Source organism: Nematolebias whitei, chromosome 1 (assembly GCF_014905685.2).
Source record: "Nematolebias whitei isolate Nwh7 chromosome 1, NemWhi1, whole genome shotgun sequence".
Taxonomy (NCBI): Eukaryota; Metazoa; Chordata; class Actinopteri; order Cyprinodontiformes; family Rivulidae; genus Nematolebias; species Nematolebias whitei.
The window spans coordinates 5,831,795-5,852,927 of record NC_056498.1 but is presented as its reverse complement, the minus strand read 5'-3'; the positions used below and the strand labels follow the sequence as shown (position 1 = coordinate 5,852,927).

The window sequence follows — 21,133 nt, the reverse complement described above, 5'->3', positions numbered from 1 at the left end:
ACTTTTAATCCAGGTTACAACGATCCACACTTTTAATCCAGGTTACACTCTTCCCTCAAGGACACAATTTTACAAAGTAGCTACATAATGTGCAGGTAAAGTAATTTATTTAAATAACCATTTACCTTTTAAACCGAATAAACTGAAAAAAAATGAATAGTGGAGGATAGAAAATATGAACGCACATCAGGTAGACTGTTTTATGACCAGTGCACCACTTGTACACTGGTTTGGGACTACGAGTAGAGTGGCTCTGATTAGCTTAGCTTCATAGTTGCTAACAGCTGCGCTAGATAAACATTAGCCGCTCCACTTGTTTTCTTAGATTCTTGGGAGCGGACAAGCTCAAAAGATTTTCTGCCATTAAACCAGTTATCGGTGGCTGCCTCCCAATATATTGGTAATAGCCAAAATATCCATATCGGTCGAACTCTAATAATTGAGCTGGAACATACATTCGCTACGTAATTAAAGTGATATAATAGAGTCTACTTCAGCTCCATTCAGCTCTACACACACTATATTTAGCTCTATCTTTTTGTGTTTCCATGGGAATGAAGCATTCACTGTGCACAGCTGGGGCCTCGGGTGTTTTCCAGAGGTTGCAATGACAGAATGGCCGGCCCCTAAACCAGAGGGAGCTTTTCCACAGCCTGGTGGGTTTGTCAAGTGATCATTTCCACTTGGCTGAGTCCAAGCATCACTGCATCTGTGTTCAACTGCTGCCCTAGTTTCCCCTCCTGCTGCCCTGTGCTGAAAGACAGATAGCCCCTCCATTCAGCACATCTGAAGAACATTTCAGCTACATGCTCAGGAAGCTGCAAAGATTGTGATTTTTATTTAGAGTTGGATAAATAATGTTCACATATTTTAAACAAGCATTAAACTTATGCTCCCCGTAACTGTTTTTTTACTGAATGTTTGTATTTGAGATTAGTGTTTTTCTGGACTGGAATTGAACAGGAAATCAAGTAAATCTTAATGTTTTTGGTGCAAGTTATTCAAGTGGGTAGGAGTTCCACTGTGGAGAAGAACAGAGGGAGGTTTTTTTTATTTTGTTTGTCTGAGGCAGCACACCGACTGATCCTGGTGAGTGGAGAAATCTGAGAAGAAGAAAAAAAAAAATCCACTGCCAGGTGCAATGGCAGAGCCAGCAAGCAGGGCCAGATTAACATTTCGCTTTACCATGGGCAACAATCTTCAAGGGCCCCATCATCACAAACCCAGAATCACCATAATCTGGCAAAATACAAAATAAATTACTGTAATATTAGTAAATAAACTTCAAAATTCTAACTATCAAGTGTATTTTGATGTACAAATAATCCACATTCTCATAGAACCATAAATGTTATATACTATGTCCTCTTGTTTAGAGTCAGGGTTTAGAGCTTATCATAGCACAGAAACAGCACTAGTAAAAGTAACTAATGATATTCTCATGGCCTCAGACAATGGATTTGTGTCTATACTGGTCCTGTTAGACCTCAGTGCTGCATTTGATACAGTTGATCACAATATTTTACTATGGAGGCTTGAATATGATATTGGGATTACAGGAACAGTTCTAAAATGGTTTAAATCATATCTATCTGATAGATTCCAGTTTGTAAATGTAAATAATAAATCTTATTCATACACCAAAGTTAGTCATGGAGTTCTTCAGGGCTCAGTGCTTGGACCAGTATCCTTTACTTTAGATAATGGTTAAAATAGGTAAAGTTATTAAACGGGGATAAATTTTCATTATTATGCTGATGACACAATTATATTTGTCCATTAAACCCAATGAATCCAATCAGCTACTTAGACTGCAAGCATGTCTTAAAGACATAAAAACCTGGATGACCCTTAATTTTCTCCTTTTGAACACAGACAAGACTGAGGTTTTGGTTTTTGGACCCGAGCACCTTAAGAATAAATTTTTCAGTCTTTCACCCTCCTTGGCATTAATCTGTCCTCCAGCTCTAATGTTAAAAATTTTGATGTTATTTTTGATCAGGACATGTCTTTTATCCCCCACATTAAAAACAATACTAGAACCACCTTCTTCCACCTGCGTAAGATCACTAAAATTGGAAACTTATAAAAATGATGCAGAAAAACTGGTCCATGCATTTGTCACATCTAGACCGGACTATTGCAATGGTTCATTATCTGGATGTCTAAATAATTCTTTAAAACGTCTTCAGTTGATCCAAAATGCTGCTGCTAGAGTCTTAACCGGAGTTCGTAGGAGAGATCATATTTCTCCAGTTTTAGCTTCTCTCCATTGGCTCCCTGTCAAATCCAGAATTGAATCCAAAATCCTACTTCTAACCTACAAAGCTCTCAACTACCTAGCTCCATCTTATATTACAGATCTTATTGTTCCATAGTTTACTAACAGAGCACTTCGCTCTCAGGCTGCAGGTTTACTCGTGATTCCTAGAGTTTCCAAAAACAAAATGGGAGGCAGAGCTTTCAGTTATCAGGCTCCTCTCTTGTGGAACCAACTTCCAATTTTTGTCTGTAAAGATGACACATTGTCCAGTTTTAAGACTGGGGTTAAGACTCTCCTTTTTGCTAAATCCTATAGTTAGGGTCAGCTTGGGTTTCCTGAGCAGTCCCTTATGCCCCTTTTCCATTAGTACCTGTAGTACCGGTACAGCACGGCTCTACTCTTAGACAAGATGGTGCCAGTGTGTGTGGCCGTCCGTCTGTCGCTCATGGTTTGGTTTGTTTTATTTCTCTGTTTTGTGCTCAGCACTAAGTCTGTGCTTGTGTACAATCGCCAGTCCCTCCTGGATATTCGACATGTTGTTGGCAATCTCAATGCCTTTGATTATGGTGGACAGAAAACTTTACCCCCGCTCCTGTCAGGAGTTCCAGCTCATCTCCTCCGGGCACCTGTGCTGCCCCCCCGGCGGAAACGTCATCGTTACCGCGGTAAACGTGGAGGACAGCTGGTGAAACTAAAGATCTGCCTGGCCCGTTCTACGTCCATTTCTCAGACAAGAAATGGATTATTTCCGTCTTTCTCTGTGCCTTGGCGTTTCCTGGATCCTGTTGACAGCTACCTGCTACCTGTCACCGGCCTGGATGCGGGCGTTCGCCCCCACCACTCCTGCTTCTCTCGGCTCCACCGGCGTGGAGTGAACCTGCAGAGCCTGAAGACGCTGCCCAGGGCCCTAGCGCCCGTCATGTTACATGCTGTGGTTTCTGCCAGGATTGGCCTGGTGAACGCCAGATCTCTGACAAACAAAACTTTCATCCTGCGGGACTTTTTCAGTTCCCGTCATTTGGATTTGCTCTGCATCACAGAGACCTGGGTTGAGGCTGATGACTCCAGTGTTTTTGTTGAACTTCTACCAGACGGCTGCTCTTATCTAAGCTCCCCTCAGATGTCAGGCCGTGGAGGAGGAACGGCGGTGGTTTATAAAAACAACTTTAAATGCAAGCAATGCTCTGCACCATCTTCATTCTCCAGCTTCGAGGTGACTTTATTTGAGGTGGGTCGCTCACACCCCATGCTGTGCGCTGTCATCTACAGAACCCCTAAATATAATAAGGATTTCTTGAATGACTTTTCTGATTTCCTGACTGGAATAATGATAAACTATGACCGAGTGCTTATTGTTGGGGATTTTAACATACATGTATGCTGCCCAGAGAAACCACTGGTGAAGGACTTTCTCAGCCTCACTGACTCATTTAACCTGGTTCAGTGGGTGGCTGGTCCCATACATGAATATGGACACACGTTGGACCTGGTTCTCTCTCACGGCTCGTCTGTGAACGCCCTGGAACTATATGATAATGTGATTTCTGACCATAGGCCTGTTTTATTTGATGTTGGTTTGTCCTGTGCTCCAGTTAAATCCTGCGCTCTTGCCCAGCGACGTAGAGTTTTTAACCCTTCCACTGCTGGCCAGTTCTCTGCTGCCTTTGAACAGCTCCGTGCTCCCTCTGGCTCTGCTGCTGACACCGAACAGCTGAGCTCCTGGTTTGACTCCTCCTGTCAAACCATTTTGGACTGTGTAGCTCCATCTAAACTGGTGCGGCCTAAAGCCAGATCTGAACCCTGGTTTAATGAAAAAACTATTGCAGCCAGACAGGAGTGCCGCAGAGCTGAACGGAGGTGGAAAAAGGATAAACTGGAGGTTTCATTTTACATTTTAAAAGGACTGTCAACGTCAGTACCAGAACACTGTTAAAGAGGCCAAAAAAACAACACTTGTCAGATATTATTGTGTCCAATCATAATAATCCACGTGTCCTTTTTAAAACTATTGACTCTGTCCTGAAGGCCCCACAACCTGTCTGTCTGGAAGCCTACTGAACTTTGTAATGACTTTCTGCAGTTTTTTATAAATAAGGTTGTTACCACAAGGGCCCTTATTTCAGCCCCTGCTTTTGACCCCTCCTGCTTGGTCCCCTGCCTGGCTGTGTTTGATAGATTTGAACCAGTGACCCTGACCCTTTTAGAGGATGTAGTCGGCCATATTAGACCATCAGGTTCTCCTCGTGACCTTGTCCCCCCTCGTCTTTTAAAAGAGGTGTTTTCCAGCATCAGGCAGGTGATTCTTGATGTTATCAATAGCAGTCTGTCCTCAGGTGTTGTCCCAATAAGTTTTAAACATGCTGTGGTGCAGCCCCTGCTTAAAAAGCCTAGCCTAGACCAAACTGTCTTGGCTAATTTTAGGCCCATCTCCAAGCTGCCTTTTATTTCAAAAATTTTAGAAAAAAATTGTATATTCACAGGTCAAATGTTTTCTGGATGAGCACAATATCCTGGAGGTTTTTCAGTCTGGCTTCAAAACTCACCACAGCACAGAATCAGCTCTAGTCAGAGTTTTTAATGATATTTTTATGGCTAATGATTCTGGTGAACATGTGGTTCTTGTCCTGCTCGACCCAACAGCTGCCTTTGATACCGTGGACCATAACATTTTAATATCACGCTTACAGCACCAAGTGGGTATTTGTGGTACTGCACTGAGCTGGTTTAGGTCCTATCTGGCAGACAGAACCATGTCTGTCAACATAGCTGGGTCTGAATCCTCCACTGCTCCTCTGTGTTTTGGGGTTCCACAGGGCTCTATTTTAGGTCCCCTGCTTTTCTCCCTTTACCTGCTTCCATTGGGATCAATCCTTAGAAAGCATGGGATCTTTTTTCATTGTTACGCTGACGACAGTCAGATCTATATGCCACTTAAAAAGAAAGATGCCCCCTCAATTAGGCCACTTCTGTTGTGTCTTGAAGACATCAAAGCCTGGATGTCTTTAAACTTCTTAAATTTCAATGAAAAGAAAACAGAAGTGATGGTGTTTGGTCCTAGTGGCTCTTGTGAACCTTGCCCTGTTGATCTGGGCCCTCTGGCACCACATGTGAAGAAAACTATTTCTAACTTGGGTTTTAAAATGGACAGTGATTTTAAATTAGAGTCCCAGATTGGAACGGTGGTCAAGACCAGTTTTTATCACCTCAGACAGCTGGCTAAGGTAAAGACCATCCTTACAAAACAGCAGCTGGAAACAGTAATCCATGCCTTCGTCACCTCTCGGCTGGATTACTGTAACGCTCTTTACCTTGGAGTCAGCCAGTCCTCCCTCAGACGCCTCCAGTTGGTCCAGAACGCTGCTGCTCGGCTTCTAACTGGAGTTCAAAAAAGGGAGCACATCACCCCCACTCTTGCTTCACTCCACTGGCTGCCTGTTCATTTTAGAGTTCATTTTATGATTCTTTTATTTGTTTTTAAAAGTTTAAATGGTCTTGCTCCATCCTACCTCTCTGAGCTGCTTCACCCATACTCTCCTGCTCGGTGCCTCAGATCAGCTGATCAGCTGCTCCTGGAGGTGCCGAGGTCTAAGCGGAGGCTCAGAGGGGACAGAGCTTTTTCTGTTGCTGCTCCAAGACTGTGGAACGATCTCCCTCTTCCCATCAGACAAGCCCCTTCACTGTCCAGTTTTAAAACTCTTTTAAAAACACATTTTTACTCCCTGGCTTTTAGCACACACTGAATTTACTCTGCACTGTTTTTATTACTTTTATTGATCTTAATGTTTTAACAACTGTTTTTATGTGTTTAAATGTTCTTGATTTTATATGTACAGCACTTTGTGGCAGCTGTGGTTGTTTTAAAGGGCTTCATAAATAAAGTATTATTATTATTATTATTATTATTATTATTACTCTGTACGGTACACAATGTCTTTCCATTATGCTTTCAGTACCGGTTCCAGATGGTCGCCTTGAACCACTTAGGCTGTGGCTGCCTGCCTGGGAGGAGTTGACGAGGGACAGGACGGCCCCCAGAAACCATCTTAGCTCCAACAAACTGGTCCACTTAAGGAGTTTACTGCTTTGTGGGGAAACAGTTTACTGGAACTTCTCTGACTGAAGAAGCCCTCCAGATAGAGGGCAAAGCGTCTCTGTAAAAAAGAAACTGTCCAGATGACCCGACTGAGAATTATTGGATTTTTTAAAATATTTTATGTATAAAAATAAATTTAGTTTATTAAAAAAAAAAAAAAATAAATAAATAAATAAATAAAAAAAATAATTAAAAAAAATAATAATAAAACAAAATAAAAATTTTTTTTTTAAAAAAATCGCTTCCACCGTCCGTCCCAGACCGTCCAGTCCGCCTGACTGCCGGGCGGGATCAGGATTCGATCTTCATGATTACGCAAGGCCGGGGTCTGGCAACGGCCTTCCGAGAGTCATTCGCTCCAGCTTCGCGGTGACTAGCAGAGCTCTGAGCATGCAAGGCCGGGATCCAGAACCCGAGCCCCCGAGTCGGCACAACGGAGGATTTTCCACGGTGACCAGCGGAACTCGGAGCCAGGGAGATGATGCCCTGCCCGGCCTGGCGCTCCGAGGCGCCGGGGGGAGGACCGGGGTACACCAGCAGAGCTCCATCCAGCTCGCTCTGAATTTTGTTGTTGGCCACCAAGCACAAAAAACACAAGCACGTCGGCATTAGACCAAGATGTTGGCATTATCGTTTTTAAAATCTTTAAAATAGGTCCAGCCACTGCTCCAGTCCGAGAAATTGCAAATGGCGGATCATTATTATGAAAAGTTTCTGAAGGATCCAGTGACTCTGCCCCCAACTCCACCCCCGACCAATCAGTGACCGGCAGTGTTCTGATGTCACGTTTTAGTGCCTCTTCGTTCGGGTTAGAACTACAGAGCCAAGGGTCTTGAAAATAGTAACAGGTTATAAGTACCAGTACTAATGGAAAAGACTCTGAACCGGGTCGAGTCGGATCCAGTTGGGTCGTACCGGTACTAATGGAAAAGGGGCATTAGTTATACTGCTGGGAGGACAAACTGACCATAATTTTCACTCTGCTACTGTCTTTACTCACTCTGCTCAACCCGTTTTGTATTTGTAATTATTTTTTCTATCCTTAATATGCGTTTTTGTCTTTCAGGTACACCTGGACCTACCATTCTGTGTTTGTCTGTCTCTCCTTCCTGTCCTCTCAAACCAGCCGGTCAAAGCAGATGGCCACTTGTCCTGAGCCTGGTTCTGCTGGAGGTTTCTTCCTTTTAAAAGGAGTTTTTCCTTTCCACTGTTGCCACTGTGCTTGCTCGTGATGGGTGACTGCAGCAAAGCCAAGATTCAACTCGTCTGCTGTTTTCCTTAGATGAAGAACTTTACTAATTGGCTTTTCCATGTATGTGAATGTTCTTGTAAAGTGCCCCGAGACAACTTGTTGTGATTTGGCGCTATATAAATAAACTGATTTGAATTGAAAAAATGTTAACACAAATCACCAAGACAGGGTTAAGTTGAGCGCGCTTTGAACACCATGAGACACCATACGTGTACTTGGTTAGCAACGCGTTGGCCATTGACGTCAGAAGTATTTGTAATGTTGGAGGGACACACTGATTGGGAGGGGGTGGGGTCTGGGGGTCCTCCCCCAGAAATATTTGAATAAAGTAGATGCCATTTCCTGCATTCTGGTGTATTTTAACAGTTGTTAAACATCCAAAAAAGTTCAATCTGGGCATTTGAGCATGCATCAGGATAGTTGTTAAACATCTACGTTTAACTACATAAGTAACACTTGTTTCAATAATTATTTAAGCATTAATGGCACAACAAGAAGTAGCCTGACCAACAGCTCTCCTTGTATGAAGTGAGCACGCTCCACTTCTCACACATCCTAGTAACATTCTGAAAAATATAAATAGTGTAGCCTAAGTTGACACTTCCTGTTTATATCTGTTGTAATCAGCTACTCATGTGGTTGGCCGCTGACTTTTTACATTTTTCCTAATTTCATTTAGTTTTTAAAATGGAATACACTGTAGCACGTGTCTGAATTACACATTTAACCTTTTTTTATTTCCCGATGGTTTTTCACGAAATCCCTCTGACTGCAAAGCATCCGTAAAGCAAAACAATGATGTAAAGGATCTTTTAGATTGTAATGGAAATTTTTTAATTTCTCATCCTTTGTTGGGTTAAGGTGAAAATATAACCTTAGTTGTTGTCATAAAAATTTTAAGAAGGAATTTAAGGCAATCCCCTTAGGTTTGGTTCAATTAATTAAATATATATATATATTCCAAGGTGATAACTTGATGCCCACATTAAAATTAAATGACTGTAACTTAGTTGACTTCAAATGCAATAAGATTATCAATGAATGTTTGCAACAAAGGATTTACTTTGATTATAATCATAGATTCCTTCAAGAAACCTCACAATATAAATCATTAAACCATAATTACTTCTGCTCATTATGAATTTGCAAATGGCGTATATCTCATAAAGTGAAGGAGAATCATTTAAAAATAATATACAAGATATATCCTGTAGTAATGTTTCTGCAAAGAAGATTTAAATTTGATGTTTATCTGTGTGCCTGTTGTAAATCAGAAGATGAATCCCACAAGCATTTTTTTTCTTCATGTCAATACAAAGTCTTTGGTCAGACAGAAACTGGATTAATCTCAAACTTAAATTTCGTTCTTTTGATGCTGATGCCGTTTTATTTTAAGTAGATAACTTAAGCTCAGCTTTCTCTGATGCCATAAATATAGTCATAGCAAAGTACCACATTCACTGTAGTAAGAACAAGCCCTCCTTCCTGTTTTATGAATGATTGCAAGTCATACTATTCTTCACTGAGTAGACCCCCCCCCCCCCCCCCATTAAGTGATTAAAGTATTTTACATTTAAAATAACATCTTGGGTGGGGGGGGGGGGGGGGGATAAGATGTCAACGAGGGCCACATTTGGCCCCCGGGCCTTGAGTTTGACACATATTCACTATGAGAAGGTGCTGCTGATAAGACAGAGTTTGTTGCAGGGTTTCAGACTGAAGAAATCTTTTTAGACTAAACGTTTCAACAAAGAAGAATCCGTCCAGAGGACCTGACCTGACCTTGTTAAGAGTATTTTAGAATATAGTTTCTCCACTATAATACTAGAATATAGTTTTACCACTGTTCTCTCCCTGCACCTAAAACAGGACTGAGACCACAACCTCAAGTCCCAACATTATCAGCCATGCCTCAGTGAAACTACAGGCACCTTCTCCATCAGAGCAATTCCAGGAATTGATTTGAAACTGTGCCAACATCTGAACTGGTTCTTTCAGTTTCAGGTGACAAAGCACGTCTTCTGGGCCAAAACAAGAACCTACATTAAATAAAAAAATAAACTTACGTTTTGTAGCATTTAAAAAAAAACTCTGGATGAGAAATGAACAATTGACAATTTTGTGACAAATGTCAGAAATTGAGGGGAAGTGTTCCTCGTGGTGTCCGTGCAAATTCAGCTGCATTCCCATCAGTACACCTTGGAAACGCTGTGTAAGAAAAAGGGGCTGAGCAGTGAGACAGGGATTCCTGTTGAACACTTCTCATCACGCAGAGCGAGCACTGGCAGAGACTCTGGGGTTTCCCCATCACTGAACCCGACCACTGTGCTGGGCCCACTTTGTCAATCCTAATGGTACCGTACTGGATCGGCCCGTGTTTTATTCTTGCTGACCCCTGCGGTCCTACAGAACCTGATGTACACGTGCACATGCAATTTTCCTCAAAGGAAATCAGATTGTGGAGCTCTGAGAGTCCTAGTTCTTCTGGAATCAATGGTTTATTGATTGTGTGTGTGGGGGGGGGGGGGGGGGGGGGGCGGGGGGGTGAGGCTGATTACAGAGCATGCTGTGTCCTTTTCCTAACAGAGCACTTCAACAAAACATTGACGTAATGTTCGTATACAGAGGGTAAAAATGCTACTAGTCTTTCCCAGGCTCCTCCCACTTCCACCTATGGACAGTGTCGTGGGCTATTTACACCCCCTCAGTTTGAAGAAACTGATTTTAATTCTGAAAGGGCTGACGAGCTAAAGGCTAGTCTGATTGCAGCTCAGACCAAAATAGACCAAAAAGAACTTCAGCGGTTTGTGTAAACTTCATTAGCCTCCGTACGCAGGGATTTACACAGAATTACAATTTACAAGGACAAAGGTGAGCAGCAGCAGCAGCTAGCTGTAGCACCTCCTGTGCAGCCTGTGATCACTTCCTGAAAGAATACAATATTCCTGCTGGAATGAAAAGAATGCAAAAAGCTGATTTGGCTGTGACTGCCTGTCTGGAAGGAGTTGCCAGGGGACAGGACAGCCCCCAGAAACCGTCTTATCACCAGCAAACTGCTTGGTCCACTAAAGGAGTGCACTGCTTAGTGGGGAAAACAGTTTACTTGGGACTCCTCAGACTGATGAAGCCCTCCGGATAGAGGGCAAAACATTTCCACAAAAAAGAAACCATTCAGATGACCTGACTGACCATTATTGAACCACCTGTCAGAACTCAAACTTCCTTCGGAGGATCCAGCGTCTCTTCTCAGACACAAAGACACAAAGTAGGATGCGTTTTTCCTCCGTCGGCAGTTTGTCAACAAAGTGAAATTAGCTCACAGACAGTGTTTAGGGTGGCCTCTTCAAGTTCACATTTTTCAGCCACATTCTTCTTAATTCCTCATCTGTAGGTAGGAGATGGAAACTAGACCTCTTTTCACAGGAACTCTTTGTTTTGGCTCCGTGTTCAAACTCTGTTGTTGTAGTCACTGATTTAGTTTGGTCTGGTTGTTCTGCAGCCGTGAACACAACAACAGGTACCTGAACTCAGCACGGCTACTTTAGTAAACTTTATGGTTGTTAAATAAATGTGAACAAAACAAGAACAGAGTTTTATCTGCTAAACTGAATGAAAATTACTTTCAAATAACCCGCTGTCTGTGCTCCGATACCATGATTAACCAATGCTTACTGCTACTTCCTGTCTGACAGGAAGTTGTACCACAATCATTTATACTGTAGAGCCACCAGGAAGAAGGTTGATATGAGGCTGCAAGAGGTCAGGCAGGCCTGTGTCCTCCAGATCCATTAAATCTAATGATCTTTGGTTTTAGTTGTCCTGAGGTCCAGGCTGGTCCACGAAGGTGATCTTTGCTTTGTGTGAGTGTTCCATGAATAAACTTGATTTAGATTTTTCTACTACCATATTATAATACCAGAAAAAAATTGTGATAATGTTTTAGGTCCATGCCAATCATCTCCATCATTTATAACAGGTAAAAATTCATACCCCTACCAAAGGGCGTCAGAAGCGTCTGGAATGCGGGGGGACACAATGATGTGCAGCATTTCACCTAGATTTCCTTTAATTCCACACATTTAAAACATGTTTCTCATTAAGTTTGTGTAAATTCAGCTGTGGGTTTTAAAGACATTTTAACTTTAACACATTTTAATACAGAGCGTCAGGTCGGCAATATCTGTGTTTATAGTGAAATAAAAACCATCATCACTAGACATTTTTACTTGTGTTCAACACTCCTCATCTAAATGATGTTTCTCACGAAGCTCAAGGACAATAAGGTATGCAGGTTTAAAGACATTTCAACTTTAATGCACCTGAACACACCACGTCTCTTACACCTGCAGCATCTTACAGAGTCACAGTTACTGCTAAGCTAACATGCTACAGACGTAGCGCTCCTCTCGCATCCTCCTAACCATGTTTATGATCAACCCCCCCGGTCAACAACTGCCCGCACTAAAGCTCACTAAACTGGCGAGCGAGCAACACAGAGGTGTCTCCATCTCCTCCACCTGTGAGCGTTTGCTGCCGAGGCAGGAGGAGACGCACAGAAACAGTGTTGTTTGGCTGCTGTGTTTAGAGTTGGAGGTAACCAGGAAAACCTGGAGTGGAGTTTTAGTGGAGTGGAGTTTTAGTGGGTTGAGTATTCTATTAATCAAGTGGAATGGATTTGTTCACGAAGAAAGAAACTGCGCCGACTGAACTAATGTTTCAAAGTAAAAGTGTGTGGGTGGGTGGGTAGGGAGGGTCCAAATGAATGTTTTTTGAATGCGGGGGGGGGGGGGGGGGGGGGGGGTGAGATATGTCCCCTTCACATATAATGGTTGTGACACCTATGCCCCTACCACATAATCCATTTTTTCAAATGCCCCAAATATCTAAATTTGATGCAAGTCCTTTGGTGATCGTAGGAAAATAAATTAAGCTGCACTGCTTTAAGTCCAACATGAACCGAACCCTTCTAAACAGATGGAAAAACTCTGCTCACATGTTCATGTTTTGCTGAAACAGTTTCCAACCTGGAACATCAAGTACAGCTTCACTACAGATTTTCCTCGCTAGATCATGGTTCATTTATTGTGGCTTCACTGTATCGCAGGTTTGTTTAAACTCGTTTTCATTTCAAGCAGCAATAATAACCCTACACTCCTAAACTTCAATGGTCATGTGATGTGGTTTACCTTCTGTACAGTGTACCATATTTTTCGGCCTATAAGTCAGCGTTTTTTGTATAATTTGCATGCCCTGCGACAAGACGAAGCAACACATTTATGCTTTTCCCATATTTATAAAACAATTTGTCTGAGATATGACCGTTTTCATTCATTCTCACTGAAAATATTGAACACTACGGCTAGATGGCACTCGAGTCGTATGGCATGCCGTTGTGTCATGTAATAGGTAAACGTGGCTATTAATGACACAGTTGGCTTGCCATAGCCTGCCACCTTTGGCCAGCTCGCCTGGAGCAACTGTCAAACCAGCTTCATTTCACTGCACCGCCCCGGCGAAATGCAGCTGATTTGACCAATGAAGTGCAATTATTAAATAAAAGTTAAACTGAGACACAACTTTTCTATAATAATTTCAAACAAACAAATAATTGTTTTTAAGTGTTAATCTTGTTAAATTCTTGTTAAAGTCCTCCCGTGCACGCTCCCGCGATTGCCATTTGGCAACCAGTTGATTTATGGCACAACACCCGCCCACAATTTCGGGTCGTTAGTGGTGACGCATAATAGATGCAACTTATACGGCAAAGCGACGCATTTATGTTTTTTCCCCACGTTATTAGACATATTGGACTGATGCAACTTATAGGGCGGTGTGATGTGTACGGCAGAAAATACAGTAGATAGAAACAGTTTTGTTCGTTTTTATTTTTTTTTGCGTTTCAGTGTTTTTGACTATGACAGAGCTCTGCACAAGAATTCCAACGTGCCAGGATTGTTGGTCTGTGCACAAATGGCAATTAAGAGATTAATTATTAATTAAAGATCTGAAGCTCTCGACCTTGACCTCTCCAAGCGGCTTTAAGAACCTGTTGGACTCCTGGCAAGGTCCAGTGCAGACATGTTCCTGTTTTTAGGTTTTTTACATTTGCCTTATGATCTAGCTATTTTTGCCATCTTATTTTAATTTGTAAAAAAAAAAAAAAACAATTATAAAAAAAAATCTGTATGCCTCTTTTAGGATTGTCTTTTTGTTGTCATCATTCTTTGTTGAAACTAGGTCTCTCTTGTAAAGGAGTCCGAGGCTCAATGGGATTAACCTGTCTAAAAAAAGGTTGAATGAATGAATGAAAATTAAAGAACTTCGTACCTTTTGTACCTCAAGTTTCCAACATTTTTCAGTCAGGTCATCTGGACAGTTTCTTTTTTTTTTTTTTTTTTGCTGAAACGTTTCGCCTTCCATCCAGAAGGCTTCATCAGTCAAGGAAACGCACAACAAAACTGATTCTTCCTCCAACAGCTTACTCCAAAGTGGAACAAACCAGTTATGTTGGTGCTAAGATGGTCTCTTTGTCACGCCCCCTCCTCCATTGCCGGCCCTCTTCCTTGTTGACAGTCTTGTCAAACTGGTTGAAAACAACAAAGTCCATGCTCAATAATCCAGGTATACAATCCAACATTTTTCAGTCAGGTTTTGTATTTTTGGATTGTATACCTGGATTATCGAGCATGGACTTTCGTGTTAAGTTTCATTTATAATTTTTTTTTAGCTTGTGCAGAAAATAAACTGGCAAAATAAGAGTTTCTTCTCAGTTGCCTAGCAACCACTAAGTTATGACTACAAGTACGGCAGGTCAAAGATCAGGTTTGTGTAAATAAATGTACCTACACTGAAAGAAAAACATCATTTGAGATCACACACACACACACACACACACACACACACTCTATAAGATAAGATAAGAACTTTATTGATCCCGCAGGAACTGACTTCCATTCTTACTGTAGCCCATTCCTGACCCCGACTTGAGCTCAGTTCACACCTTAGTCCTAACATCTAGCCGCAAAATGGCGTTCCACAGTTTAAAGATCATTGTTTGGTCCCCAAAAGGATCATGGTCCTGACAAGGTAGGTTTGTATAGCAGAAAAGGTCCAAGCAGCAGGTACACACACACCTAATGCACTGCTGCTGAGCAGTGAGGACTTCATGAAGGCGTTGTGTTTGAAGCTTCACTCTCGTCCACCTGCCTTCTCTGTAAACCCTGAAGCTACAGCAGCAACAAGATCGTCCAGTTCTCCCATCAGACCAAACAATGTGAACGTTCATTAAAACCAGTTTTCTTTGTTTTTCCTCTCATTTGTTTGGTCTCCTCTGATCCGTCCATCTTCACCTCAGGCACATACTGAAGTGAGGAACGTCGTCACGACTCGCAGCATGAGCCCGTTCAAGTCTGTCCACCTCCTGTGTCCTGCAGCCGTTTGAGGATCAACCAGAGGAGACACGGTGGAGGTCGAGCTCAAGCTGCACGGACGATGGAGAGAATAAATAAAGGGATGAAGAGAACAAATGCTTCATCCAGCAGTGGTCACTGCAGTCGTCCATCGCTTTATCAAGGTTCACTTGTTGAAACTTCACTGTCGCAGGTTTTAGACCTGGACTTTATACTGCGTGTACTGAACATTCATCTCATCTTCATCACCATGGTGTTTAAGAGCATAGGAAGAGTTGATGAAAGAGTGGGACGGAGATTTTATAGACCCTTTCCAAAAAATTTGAATATTATGGAAAAGTTGCTTAACTTCCATAATTGCATTCAAAAAGTTAATATTTAATAAATGATAGATTCAGGGCCCACAATTTAAACAGTTTTAAGTATTTATTCTTTTTTTGTTTGTTTTTTGTTTGTTTTTACATAATTTGTGCTCCTAGCTCATGAAACCCACGAAAACAGGATTTCAAAACATTACAATACTGTGGAGAAATCCGCACGCACATGCACACATACATACATACATGCATACGCACACACACACTTACATACGCACACACGCGGCGGCTGTGGCTGAGTGGTTAGAGCAGTCGTCCTCCAATGCAGGAATTGGGGGTTCAAATCCACCAGCAGTCACATGCTTAAGTGTCCCTGGGCAAGACACTGAACCCCTCGTTGCCTCTGATGTGTGTCCCATCAGTGAATGAATGTGATCTAAAGCACTGATTAGTCTCTTTAGAATGATTTGTTCAATTAGCTTTGTAGAGATCTAGTATAGAGCTGTATGAATGGGTCAATGAGACAGATTGTTGTAAAGTGCTTTGAATGTCTTGATTAGATAGAAAGGTGCTATATAAGTGCAGTCCACTTACACACACACACACACATCTCTAGAAAGATAATCTGAGTCTGTAGAGACTAATCAGAGCTTTAGATCACACTCATACACTGATGGGACACAGAGACAATGAGGGATCAGTGTCTTGCCCAAGGACACTTCAACGTGTGACTGCTGGTGGACTCAAACCCCCAACTCTCCCACTGGAGGACGACTGCTCTAGCCACAGCTGCCCCCAAAGAAGCTCCATTTGTTTTTGTGGAAAAACGTGAAGCATTTTTTTTTAAAGTAACTTGTGGAAAAGCAAATTCATTTATAGCTGAAGGACGAAGTTGAGCTTTGAGCTGCTGCATGAAATCCTGCTACTACAGACATGACGAGGAGACAGACGGCGGAGGTGCAAGAACTCATTTACAGTCAGAACAAAAAGGAGGAAACTGCTGTGAGGGTGTGACGAGGTGAAAAACTGAACCACTTCAACAGAACAGTTTCACAGCGACTGGCTGCCAAAGAACTCTACAGCAGCTGGTTGTCCTACCTCGTGCAGATAGCTTCTTGGTGTTTATTATCTTAGCAGCATACTCCTGCCCTGTGGAGATCTTCATGCACCTCCTCACCACAGAGAAGGCTCCCCTGAAGGACAGAGTGACAGGTCAGGAGCTGCAGAGAAGGATTTGAGCACAAACATGTGAAAAGTGACTCCTTGTTGTGCACGCTGAGGACAGCATCCAGCTCAGAAGTCAACACGACTGCTGCATTAAAGACAACAGTCACTGAGCCGAGACCGTTGGACACAACCGGACTCAAAGCTGTGACAGAATCATGGTGGACGTTCAGATTGACAATTTGGTTGGAACACTGAAGAGAGTGGACTGCGAGCCTCTGACTCATGGGTAGAAACTGAGACCCCTAGAGGATGTTAGAAGACATGGTCCTGAATACTGTTCCACTAGTGTCCAACAGTCTCAGTCCAGTGAGACAGAGACAGGAGTGGAGGTTATTCTGTGGACATCAGCCTGCATGTTTGAAATAAAGCCTAGAGAACATCAGGTCTCTCTTTGAAAATGAGTCCCTGAGGCTCAGTGGGATTAACCTGTAGAAATAAAGTTTAAATTAATGATACGCCTGTCAACAAACTGTTATACAACAATCTGTAGCAATTAAACAATCAAAGAAGACCTAAAAAAAAGTCCATGCTCAATAATCCAGGTATACAATCCAACAACTTTCAGTCAGGTCATCTGGACGGTTTCTTTTTTTGCTGAAATGTTTCACCTTCATCCAGAAGGCTTCATCAGTCAAGGAAACGCACAACACAAAACTGATTCTTCCCCCAAACAGCTTACTCCAAAGACACCATCTTAGCACCAACATAACTGGTTTGTTCCACTTTGGAGTAATCCGTTTGGGGGAAGAATCCGTTTTGTGTTGTGCGTTTCCTTGACTGATGAAGCCTTCTGGATGGAAGGTGAAACGTTTCAGCAAAAAAAGAAACTGTCCAGATGACCGGACTGAAAATCGTTGGAGGAAAAGACCTTGTTAACCTTGGACTAGGATTTGTGACCTTGAAGCTTAGGAGATTGTGAGATGCTCTGTATCAGTGTTACAAATTCATAAAGTTTCATTAAATGATCTTGAACATAGAGCTGGATGATACATCAATATTTAAAAAATATCAATATAAATTTTGTTGTGATATAAGTTGAGACTAAATCGATATAAAACGATATTGTTTTATACTTGGAAATCCTCCTGCCGTCTTCTTTCTTCCACGCGGCCCCCAACTTCTCCCTCCTTGAACACAAACCCAGTCTCTCAGCCGTGCTCCCTTCCTTCCTTCCTTCCTTCCTTCCCCTTCCAGGAGGTGAGCAGGCGGGAGAGGAGACGTTTAGCACAAGTAAACACGTAAGATATATGAAGAGCATCTTAGCTACTGAACAAAATGAAAAACAATGGCTGTTCTTACGGAGATGGTTTGGATTGAAATTGTCAGACGGGCTCAGAAAGATAATTTCTGTAGACAACATTGAAAAAACAGTCCCGACAAAAGGTCGGGACTACGAATCTTTTTCACCATTTAAAAACAACAGAGTGGAACATGAAGCGTGTAGCTGCAGGTCTGACAGACCTCAGGTCATTTTCACACCAGATAGTCCGGTAGACTCGGTTCGGGACCAATATTCATGAGCTTTTGTTTACATTTGAGCTGGTGCGTTTGCATTCACACTGCACTGTGCAGTTGAGTCAACCTGTTGAACCAACCTGTTCCCCCGCTCGCCTGTGAGGGCGCTGCACCAAGAACTACTGAAAAAAACCGACACAAAAACCTCTGAAGACACGTCTTCTTCTTCTGTAAATAAAAATAAAAACTAAGTGGCATCAAGTTTTAGCAGTTTTAGGAGTTATATTTTGTCATTTTTCAAAAATGGACTTAGCATGAGCAGAAGATGAGACAGAAGACCATGGAGAATATTGTTTTTCCATACAAGGCAGCTGACGGCTCCATATAAGGTCAGAGAAATGCGTGTTTGTTTACCCTGAGGAGCGGGCCCAGTCTGTTTACATTCACACTGCACTCGAACCGCGCTGGAGTTCTCTTCTACTGGACCGAGACCTAGGTTTTAGACGGGCCAGAGTTCGCCTTTTTGTTCCGTGACAGAGATCGATGGTGCGTTCACACCTCCCTAAACGAACCAGACTTTCTAGGAAAACGAGCTAGAGTTCGATTAAAGCGGACTAAACAGGGCTGGTGTGAATGCACCCTCAGCCTCCTTCCCTGGAAAAAAAAAACAACAACAACAAAAAAAACACACACACTGGGCAGAACTCAAGATACAGTCCCAGTCTCAGCTGTGGAACAAGGTGGCTAAAACATTAGCCATCTTGTTAGCCGCTAAGGACCGTGTCTTTAGTAATATGATAAACTGTTGATTTATTAATGTTGCCACCTCTCTGTGCCTCTCATAAGGCACAGCACGGCTAAATGAGTTCTGACCCGTGGTTTGTTTCAAGGAAGGAGGCTGAGGTCTGTCAGACCTGCAGCTTCATCACACACACACACGCACGCACACCAGTGTGAAGGCGGCGCAGCTGAATGGACTGTACTTATACAGCACCTTTCTGATCAAGACACTCAAAGCTCTTTACAACAATCTGTGCCTCATTTACCCACTCATACAGCACTATAATAGATCTCTACAAAGAATAAATCAGAGCTTTATCACATTCATACACCGATGGGACACATCAGAGACAATGAGGGGTTCAGTGTCTTGCCCAGGGACACTTCAGCATGTGACTGCTAGTGGAATCAAACCCTCAACTCTTCCATTGGAGGACGACTGCTCTAGCCTCTCAGCCACACAGTCAGGAATCTGGGGGGTATTTTTGATAGTTCTTTAAATAAGAGGGATAAATGCAGTATTTCCCCTACAATACCTGCCTTGGCAGGGCGCTCGTCTGTTCCACGATTTTTGTCGACAGCAGCAGGGGGGATGTGTTACGGGGAGATTTGAAACACTGTTGCGCTTTGTTTGTACAGTTTTTCGAGCAGGGAGTGGGAGAGACGCCTCCCCATGAGGGGGAACAGTGCACTATCTTTGTAGCTTTTTAAGCTAGCGTGTCTATTGTGCGCTGCTAGCTTAGCACTACGTCAGTGCTCTCAATGAGGGGGGTCGGTAGGCAAGGTGCCATGCCCGCTTGTATAATGGTAGAGGAAACAGATGTGAAACCCAGTTTATTCCAATTAAGACTTATTTCAAAGGTGAGGTCTTGTCTCCCTTTCAGAGACCTTGAAAAGGCCATTCATGCTTGGATTACCTCTTGTTTGGACTTTTGTAATTAATTGTATGTTGGTTTAAATAAATCATCTTTGAATGGTTTACAAACCATCCAGGACATAGCAGTTCGTCAACAAAGTCCATGCTCAATAATCCAGGTACACAATCCAACAATTTTCAGTCAGGTCTGGACAGTTCGTCTTTTAACAGAAACTACAAAACACGAACACATAACCCCTGTCCTGGCTTCTGTCCACTTCAGGATGGATTTTAAGATTTTATTGCTTGTTTTTCAAAGTCTTAAACGTCTGGTCCCGTCATACTTATGTGAACATCTACACTCCAGTAAGAGCACTCTGGTTACCAGTTCCTCTTACCAGTCTCCAGATCCAAACTGAAGTCCAGAGGTGATCGAGCTTTTTTCAGCTGCTACTGTGGAACAGTTGACCTGATCATTTAAAGACCGCTCAGACTGTTGACACTATTTAATCTTTGCTCCAGACTCGTCTGTTACAGCCGTTTTTTATTGTTGCATTTTATTATTCGTTTTCTTACATTTCCCGAGTGGCACAAGATGGATGTTTTACTCGTTTTAATCTGACTCAACTGTAAAGCACTTTGGTCAGTTTTTGTTGTTTTTATGAGCTATAGAAATAAATTCACATTGACCGGTTTTTGACTCAGACTCTTAAATATCAAAGTCAGACTTGAGTTTTTCCATCAGCTGATGCTGGTCTTTACAAGTTCCATCAGCTGACGGCAGATATTAAACACCACTTTTGCATAATATGGATTTTTCATTTAACCAAATCAAACCATATTTACATTAAAGTATTTAACCCTCCTGCAGCCCTTGGGTCAAACTGACCCACGAGGCCTCAGTTGTGCACATTTTAGAAGCGCATCCTCACTTGAAGCACATCACGAGGCTTCAGTGAGCTGCTGCACCTTCAACTTTCTACTTAGCAAGTTAAGGGCGTCCAGGCGTCGTGGCTGAGGACTGCCTTTTCTCTTCAAATGGCCAATACCGGACAATAAATCTGCATCTTTGCCTAAAAAACACATTTTTGGAAAAAACGCATTCACAAACTGGAGGACAGAGTTGGAAAAACATCCAGCACAAACTACCTTCACCTTTTTAATATTTAAATGTTTTACCTTAAATCCCAGCACAGTTACAGTATCTGGGACCTTCTTCTGCAGAAGTGGCCCCAAATCTTTGGCTCACTTCCACTGGATTCTTTATGACATTCTGAACATTCCCACATGTTTATTCTTCAGAATATTTGTCTGAAAGCTGAACTTGTCTGTAATATTTATGGAGATTTGAAAAGCAGCTGATTTGTCCTCATGTTTTAAAGTCCTGGAGCCTTTAATTCTGAAAGGACGCACACCTGAGCTCTGCAGCCCCTGCAGCTGTACAAACCTCAGACAACAGAGTCCACACGAGCGGGAAACTG

The 21,133-nt window shown here is 42.4% G+C and overlaps 1 protein-coding gene across 1 annotated transcript in view; it reads right to left on the bottom strand.

The window, feature by feature from the left end:
* Positions 1 to 21,133, bottom strand: part of camk2d1 (calcium/calmodulin-dependent protein kinase (CaM kinase) II delta 1) — a gene marked incomplete in the record, with an annotated part of 165,811 nt that overhangs the window by 144,013 nt on the left and 665 nt on the right. The window contains 1 exon segment of the mRNA XM_037674786.1: positions 16,433 to 16,527. Within this exon segment, the coding sequence (XP_037530714.1) occupies positions 16,433 to 16,527 (95 nt within the window).